At 46.2% G+C, this 8,959-nt stretch overlaps 1 protein-coding gene across 1 annotated transcript; it reads left to right on the top strand.

Annotated features, from left to right (window-relative positions):
- The first annotated feature begins 5,628 nt into the window (after positions 1–5,628).
- Positions 5,629–5,820, top strand: LOC110541225 (cytochrome c oxidase copper chaperone-like). The gene has a single exon (XM_060378772.1). The coding sequence runs from the start codon at positions 5,629–5,631 to the stop codon at positions 5,818–5,820; it is 192 nt and encodes a 63-aa protein (XP_060234755.1).
- The last annotated feature ends 3,139 nt before the right edge of the window (positions 5,821–8,959 follow it).

The following is an 8,959-nucleotide window of genomic DNA, read 5'->3' as shown; positions in this document are numbered from 1 at the left end:
AGAGAGACCATGTGAGTGTCTGGTATTTGTAGAACGGAGTTCTGCATATTATAAAACTGCTCCAGCAGATGACCATGAAGTAGCCTATTCTTTAAAAACCAATACAATTTTTCAGTAGATGTGAGCAACATATCTTTCAATCAACCGGATTGCACCAACCTCCAAATCATCTCATAGATCATCCACAATAGCGTCATAGAGCTCCGGTTCCTTGAGCCTCTAGAATCTAACTCCTCTGAACCTGGTTCTTGCTCTCTCCTTAGCTTTATTTTGCTACAACTCTGCTTCTCTTCCTTCTTGCTAGTTGAATTAGGTTTTATTTTAATTTTTCTTTTATCAAAATGTGTGTGAAAAGAGGCAACTTAAGGAGGAAAGGGCTTATTTTGGCTTACAGTTCAAAAGGATACAGTCCATCATGGGCAGGGAAGGTATGGCAATAGGACCTGGGGCAGCTGGTCACAATGTGTCCCCAGTCAGGAAGCAAAGCGCAGTGATTGTTGGTACTCAGCTGCTTTCTCCTTAGCCCAGGATCCAAGGCCATGGGATGGTGCCACCCACATTCAGAGCGCATTTCCCCTCCTCAGTTCAACCTCTCGGCGGACATTCTCATCAACACGCACCAAGGTGTCGTCCATGGTGCTTCTAAAGCCCTTCAAGCTGACAATGAAAATTAACCACCACACTGGTGTGTCCTAGTGATCTCACACCAGCTTCGGTGTCACCTGCCCTCATCAATGTCACATGACTTTGTCTTTCTGTTTCTTGAGGCAAGGACTTCTTTTTCTTCTTTCTGTTCATTTTATCAGGACTGCTTCCCTGGTGAGTGAAGCTGCCTTTCCTGTCTCAATGAAAACAATCCCTGAGGCAAACTTGTCACAACACGGGAGGCAGGGCAGGTGGGGGAGCCAAGAATTTCTCACTTTTTAGTCTAAAAATGTTATTGATTTTTTTTCTTCATGGTGACAGTGAAGGGTCTGTACCATAAGGTATTTGATGTCTTTTCTTCTTTTTTGTCTTCGGTTTGTCATTTCCTTAGAGAAATGCTTTCTGCCCAAGCTCTCTGCAGTCTGTACACTTCTCAAAAGCCCCCTCACTCAGGAAGGCCACTTTATCCCCAAGTTGACATGCCCTCCTCAAGTCATCAGCACTCTCAAACCGTCACAGCTTTAGCTGACAACTTGACACAACCTAGAATCATCTCAGAACAAACTGGTTTTTTTAAAGATTTATTTATTTAAGCATATGAGTGTTCTGTTTGCATGTATGCCTGTATGACAGAAGAGGGCATCAGATCCCCTTATAGATGGTCATGAGCCACCATGGTTGCTGGGAATTGAACTCAGGACCTCTGGAAGAGCAGCAACCTGTGCTCTTAACCACTGAGCCATCTCTCCAGCCCCCTCAGAAGAAAGTCTTAATGAGGAATTCTCTAGATCAGGTTGGTCTATGGGCACGTCTTTGAAGTCTTGCTTGTTAGTAGATGTAAGGACGCCCAGCCCGCTGTGAGCAACACCATTCCCTAGGCAAGGGGTACTGAATGGTTTAAGAGAGGAGAAAGCTAGCTAACAGCAAGCAGGTGGTATGGGTGCATTTGTTTCTCTTTGCTCTTGACTGTGGATGGGATGTGACCAGCTGTCTCATTCTTGTGCTTGTGCATCTGGGACTGTCCTGCAATGAACCTGTAAACAAATTCCTTCCTCCCTGTGCTGTCTTTGTCCGGGTGTTTCATCACAACAACAGCAATGAGGACTAGAATATATAGGAGGCTTCAAAATTGTGAGGTTTTGCCCTGAAAAATCACTCATTCATGCATTCTTGTGTGTATGCATTTGTTCCACAACTATACACAGAGGCACAACTATATGGCACACACTGACCTGAATAATTCATGGCTTCCATCACCAGAAGCCTAAACTCGTATTTTAAATATACCTGGAACTCTCTGTGACTCTGTTTGTGTAAAATTGTATTAAAATAAACAAAGTAAAAACCATTCAAACTATTTTCTGTGGAAGGCAGAAGACCACACTGTCAACAGCAGCAAACACTTCCATGTTCCCTTTCTGTACCGCTCTTAATCCCAGGGCTAAGGATGTAGGTTAGAGGGTAGTGTGCTTGCCCAGCATGCACAAGGCCCTAGGTTCCACCCAATTACTACCTAAACCAGACAGGGTGGTACATATAATCCCAGCATTCAAGGGGTGGAGGCAGGTGGAACAAGAGCTCAGGTCATTTTTGGTTACACGGTGAGTTCAAGACCAGCCTAAGATACATTAGACTCAGTCAAAACTTTTTTTAAAAAATGAATTTTCTGGGGCACTTTGGTTCACCATGACAAGTATACCTGGCCTGTCATGGAAGAAACTCTTACTCCCATCTCAGCGATAAGCATACAGAAATCCAATACATAATCCTCCCCCTAAAATACGGTGTTTAAAAATATACAGATGAATTAGAAATTAAACTCAGGTATGCTCACAGTGGATTATAAAGGATGAGACCTGGACTTTGGCCCTGGGACCTGGGAGGCTTGGAAATAAATGGCAAAGTCTCACATTCTTTTGGGAAGGGGAAAGAGAAGTCAGATAGGCAGGCAGGGAGGGTCAGAAGGAAAGAGAGAGGGAAGGAAGGAAGAGAGAGGAGGAAGGAGTCTTATACACCATTGCCATGAGCTGTGACAAGTTTCCAGGGTCACCAGATGAAGGCCACACTGAAATGGGAAAAGGGGGGAAGAAGGAGACATCGTGGCATTGAACTTTTTCCTCTTGAATGTGTTCCTATATTCTAGCACAGTGCAGGACACAGAGTCGCTTCTCGATTTGTATTTGCCACGTAAGTGAAAGGGATGAAGTAAAGAATCCAGAAAGTAACTGCACACAAAACAAAAAGGGAAAAGAACTCAATGCAACCTAGTCTTTAATGTATTTATACAGAAGTATGGGATTGGGAGGTGGGGGTTGGAGAGGTGCCTCTGTGGTTAAGAGCACTGGCTGCCCTTCCAGACGGCCAAGGTTCAGTTCCCATCACCCACATGAAGACCCACAACTCTCTGTAAGTCCAGTCTGGCTTCCAGGGGCACAGCTTGTTCATGGTGCATAAACACACATGCAGGCAAAACACCCATACACATAAAATAAATAAGTTGAAAAGTGTATAGGCGTTGTTATTAAAAGAACTAGATTGGCTTATTACACATATTAGTATATTTTATATATGTCTATGGGCACATGTATGTCTATAGATGTGTTTGTGCACAGAGAAAAATAATAGAGTATCAGCTCTCAACCCGAGGGGCCTGAGCCCCACAGGGGTCCCATATCAGATATCCTGCATATCAGATGTTTACATCGTGATTCATAAAAGTAGTAAAATTACAGTTATGAAGTAGCAATGAAATAATGTTACGGTTTGGGTCACCACAACATGAGGAACTGAATTAAAGGGTAAGGAGGAAGGTTGAGAATCTCTGGGTTAGGAGTCTACATAAAAATCTTTGAACAAAGAGCTAGGGTCTAGAGCTAAGAAAGGTTTCTTTTTATTGTTTATCTTCTGGTACCATGTGACAGTTTTCATGGCGCTTATCTAGCTTTTCACATACAAAACATTCTCTGTCTACTCAGGTACATGAAGAAATAATGTTCTATCGACCTAACATTTGCTGTGATGATTTTGAATGAGACAAAACACATAGTGTGCTCTCCACGCAGTGAGTTCTACACAAACGCAGACTGTTAATGGAATCATTCCTTCTGTTCAGGTAACAAACATGGACCCTGCCTCCTCATCACATCTTGATTGGCAGGTATTGGCAACGAAATGATAATCCCGAGCCATCCCCTTGTAGAGGAGGTCCAACTGGTGGTTCAGAGAGCCAGGCAAGGTGAATAAGCCCTGCGTCCTCTATGGCATGCAGGCTCGATTTCCTCCAACAGGCCTGGATAATCTTCACATTCTTGTGGGACTTTTTCTGGTAACTGAAACATAACAATTGGCTAAGGCAGGAGCAGAAATTTCTTTTTACAAAGAAAAAACTCTCATTCGGAGTTGCTCTCTGACTCCCCCCCAAAGTACATGACCTGCTGTTCAGTGGATTCTTTCCATACAACTTCAGCTGTCCAGCCTGGACCGCTGCGCTCTGCAAGGCTCACCTCTCAATACACCTACCTGTTCCAGAAACATCTTCCCAGTGAACAACGCAGGGGAGGTTTCTGTTCTGAGAATGCACTTGACCGATCCAGTGTGACTTGGTCCTGCAGGAGTTTTTTCAAATAAATATTTACTCAACAGCCACCGGGAGACTGGCACCGTTTAGTCTGTGTGTCAGAAAGGCACAAGTAATGTTTCTGCTTTGCACCAGGAAGAGCAAATACCTTGTATATCATCTCTTGTGAGGATAAGAACAGACACTTGATGGAGACGGCACCACAAAGGAGCCATTGCAACGTCATCTCGGCCTCTTTTCCATCACAGAACTACACAGCCAGAGCTCCAGGCCCTAACTTGAACCTGCCACTTTCTGTTGACTGTGACTGTGGCTGTGCCATCTCAGACCATATTTTCTTGGTAAGTTAAGCCTAAACTAGAAATCTCTGCAGAAACAAAGTCTGGCATAGCCTAGAAAGGAGCCTTCCCACCAGGCCTTCCCCAAAACTCTGCCAGGCAGTTGCAGCGACAACATCAGGGCAGACATCTTGTTAGCTGGCAAATGCAGTAGCCATGGGAGACCCTGAGGCCTTGCCATCGACCTCAGCATCCTGCCATGGCAACAGTAGCAGATAGGAAGAGGCTTTGCCTTATGGAGTCCCAGAGGCAAAGAGATCAAGACATCCCTCCCGAGACTGGATGTGAGCTTCCAGGCAGAAGATTAGAGGTGGCAGGAAGAATTGCCAGTGCCATAAGACATACCCTGGAGTTCCCAGGAGAGCCTCTATGCACCTCCAGCTGAATGCTAAGGTGTTAGGTCCTACAATGTGCAACTTGGGACTGAGTTTGTTTGCTTTTGTTTCTGTGGTTACGTCAGGCTGGGCCCCAAGGATGGAGCAGCATCTCTCATCTCTCCGCTTCAAGAGAGGGATGTTCAGGGATGAGACATTGAGAAGAAACACCCCTGAAAGTCAAACACACAATATCAAGCCTGGAAGATGAGGGACAGAATACTAATTCTCTGTTTCTGCTCAGCCGGGCTGTCCTCCCATCATCCAACGCAGAGCATTTGCTTGAGTTACTGCAGAAGAGCCTCTGACCAGATCTTTCCACCAGAGTCCGGCGTATACACAGTCTGAAGGAAGACAGCGGCACTCGCGCATCAGAGAGACCCAAAATACATCAGCAGAGACCACTCCTCAGCTAGAAAGATGTGCAAGATCGACCGCGCATGCTCACTACCCACCCACCTACTCTTCTCTCTGTGCCCTTGAGCCCAGCATCTGAGAGAACAGCCCCTTCACAAAGTGACTCTACCCGTGGGTCACTCTCCCTCCGAGCCCTGGGTTTTCTTTGGTAGTCATGTTCTTGCTTTAAAAAACTGGACCAACCAACTTGATTGCGGAAGTGGGCACGGACAGCTAACGTTGGCCGGCGTTGGGGAGCTTTACGCGCGTGTGCCCGTTGCTGCTTTTGGCTGGAAAGATGCCGGGTCTGGCTACCGCCAGCCCTTCTCCGCCTGAGTCTCAGGAGAAAAAGCCACAGAAGCCCTGCTGCACCTGCCCGGAGACCAAGAAGGCGCGCGATACGGGCATCTCTGAGAAAGGAGAAGAACACTGTGGGCGTCTCATTGAGGCTCACAAGGAGTGCTTGAGAGCTCTAGGATTTAAGACATGACGTGGTGGCCTACTTTGCGAATGAATAATCCCTGAAGAATGAAGAAGATTAAATATTTTGGAAGTTCTTGGCTGAACTTTGATAAATGGATAAAGTATTTATAATTTATTAAAAAAAAAAAGGAAAAAAAATTGGACCAACCAAAGTTTCACAAAAATAACGTTTAAAATCGACCTGTGTTTTTTTCTAGTGTCTCCTGTGTGAAAAACCCAGATCTCATGACCACCCTTGCCTGGCATGAGAAGCCACCGAGGCACAGGAAAACCAGCCCTATTTGGAAATCTTCCTAATAACTATGGAAACCTGTCAGATGTCCCGAGGCCAGGAAGAAGGATTAATTAAGTACAGTGTCTGATTAGAGAACTAAGGACACAGTAACCGGGTGCCATTCCCGTCACAGTCTGCTCCCCTGTGAAGATTCAGTGAGGGTCTCTTAACTACAACAAACAAAAGCCTGTAACTACACACTGTCAGGCCGAAGCTAGGCTTACTACTTTGGATTTCGTCTTTTCCTGGAGTGTTCTACAGTGTGTAAGATGAAGAGCCTCCCCCCTTGAGTAGCGGCTGTGTATCTAAAGTACTTGAGTCTCTGTAACGCTCTATAACCCTAATTATACTCTTCGAGGCAAACAGAGTCACCGGCCAAAATCCGGTGGTGTGTGCCTCATACAGCCGTGGGGGCCTTGTGTCATCTCCTAGCATGGACTATGTGATTTAAACAACAGAAATGTATTCTTTCACAGTCTGGGGGAGCTACAAGTTCAAGATCAAGGTTGTGGTGGTATTGATTCCTTCTGAGCCCTATTAGGGAAATGTGTCCCAGGCCCCTCTCACAGCTTCTGAGGCTTTCTCTAGGCTTGGAGATACATCACCCCACCTCTATCTTCCATGTGTACTCAGTTAAATGCCTCCTTGAGGGCGCGGTTATCTTCGATAATGACCTCATCTTGACTTTATTGCCTACAAAGATTGCGTTTCTAAGATTGTGGTCTCAGGGTCTAAGAGTTAAGACTTCAGTGTCGTTTGAAGTAACAAGTTTCACCCCACATTGTATTGGTTCTGATTAAATCTTGGGTGGACACTCCCTGCTGGAGCTAGAACTTCTCTGTGGTGTGAGAGTGCAGAGCAGATGCTGAGCTAAGTCCCTGTCAGTCCTCCCAGCACCACCCCTCACTCCCCATCTCAGTGAGCATGAGCAGCAATGCTCAACTTGCCCTGATTTTAAATGAACTAACCTTAATTCATCCACCACCGCCATGAGCAAGTGTCAGAGATTTATTTAACTCATTAATAAGAGAAGCAGCAAGATGTCACAACCAGATCAAAAGAGAACCTCATGAACATGCTTATCAGGAAAATCTGGAAGGCCGAAATGAATTCACAAATAAATGCAGAACAGCCAGTAGCCATGGTCTAATAATAAAGAACCGTATCTCTGCTAGGCAAAACTCATTTGCATTTCTATGGGTCAAGATCATTTTGGTTGCTATCAGTTTCCCACAAATTACAGTTTAAAAACAATGTGAAAGGCAACGAAATGTGGGGATAAACCGGAAGGGTGCTCTGAACCCCAACTGCTTGGACTGCCTGCTCAGAGGCCGCTGACCAGAGACGGGCAATCCTCTCTTGAGTTTCAGAAACTATCAAGACAGTTGGTTGGTCCCCGTGGGGCCAGTGAGGTAGCTCAGGACATAAAGGGGCTTACCACTTCCCCTGACATTGTGAGTTCAATCCCCAGACCCGGAAGGTGGAAGGAGAGACTGACTCCTGCAAGTCGTCTTCTGACATCCATATATCTGTCATGGGGGGAGAGGGGTGATACACCAAATAAATAAAAAAACACATCTTTAGACAGTAGTGCCTCTGACCTGGGTTTGCTGCCACTTGCCAGTAATCCAATTCTTGAACAGCAGAGGCAGGAGGATCTCAGGTCTAAGATCGGTGTGGACCAACAAAGCAAGTTTCTGTCTCAGACAAGAGTAACAACTGGAAAGTGGTCCCTTCCTCACTCCACCCCTGCTGCTTCCAAGGCCCCGGATCTGGGAGACAGCACTTCCTTCCTCAGGGACTATAGGGCTTCCTTCCCCGGAGGCCAGACTTTCCCATATATACTATTCTGTAGTTCTCTCTCTCTCTCTCTCTCCACTCTCTGTTCTCTCTCTCTCTCTTCTCTCTCTCCCTCTCTTTTCCTCCTTCCCTCCCCCTCCCCCCACCTCCAGACTGCACTCTTTCCTACCCTTCAGGACATGTTCAAGACTTGGCTCAAGTCCCAGCTGGGCATGTTTCTAGGGCCACTTCAGGCCTAGAGAATCACCAGCAGTTTTTCCTGTCTTCTCTGGTACGTCTGTCCTGGATTGTTCTCTCAGCTCCACTTACAGCTATTTGCTCCCTGACCTCAAACTTCAGCACAATTGTGAGGGTGAAGGAGCAGAAGGACAGCAAGATGTTCCACTGGTGGTGTAGGACTGCCCCCATCCCCTGCCCTACCACACCCCACTCACCACCACCTCTCATAGCACAGTCCCTGCTTGGAAACTGCTCCCCCCCCCCCATAGACAAGGACTAGTCTCAGTGAGGATAAAAAGTCTCATTTATTTCCTTAGTTTAAAACATGTTGAAGGGCTATGTAGCCTCAGATATCCTGTGGGATCAGAAGTGTCTGCGGTTAACTTCCTGACAGGGTAGATTCTCCTGCCTAATTCTGTCTCTTCGGCTCCATATCAGGTATGTTCCCAAAGCATTACTCAATAGCATTCTTGCATACCAGCCTTAGTGTCTCCGAGTCGCTGCCCTTTGGGAACCCAATCCTGCAGTGATAAGAAAATCAGAGAATGTAATAAGGGCTCAAGTGTATTCTTCAAATGATGCGGCCTTCATCTCTCAGTGACCCCCTGGCCTTGGTTTTCTAAACCTTACAAGAAGCATGCATTCTGGAAATAGTAACTGCCTTTTTCCTAAGCAACAACACTCTCACAGGTTCTAGACAAGGAACAGAAGAATGGGCACGCAGAGAAGCAGAAACCAGCCTGTCACCATCCCCATCACGGCCCAGCCTTCACAGACATGTGCTCACTCAGGTGCAGATACAAGAGAAAAGTGAGCCAGCCTTACAGCTCAGCTACAAAGAACAGGAGAGGGC

Source organism: Meriones unguiculatus, chromosome 3 (assembly GCF_030254825.1).
Source record: "Meriones unguiculatus strain TT.TT164.6M chromosome 3, Bangor_MerUng_6.1, whole genome shotgun sequence".
Lineage (NCBI taxonomy): Eukaryota > Metazoa > Chordata > Mammalia > Rodentia > Muridae > Meriones > Meriones unguiculatus.
This window is presented reverse-complemented; position numbering and strand designations above follow the sequence as displayed.

What these genes read in the sequence shown, in the direction of transcription:
- LOC110541225 (XM_060378772.1), top strand. Translation starts at nt 5,629, where the DNA reads ATGCCGGGTCTGGCTACCGCCAGCCCTTCTCCGCCTGAGTCTCAGGAG.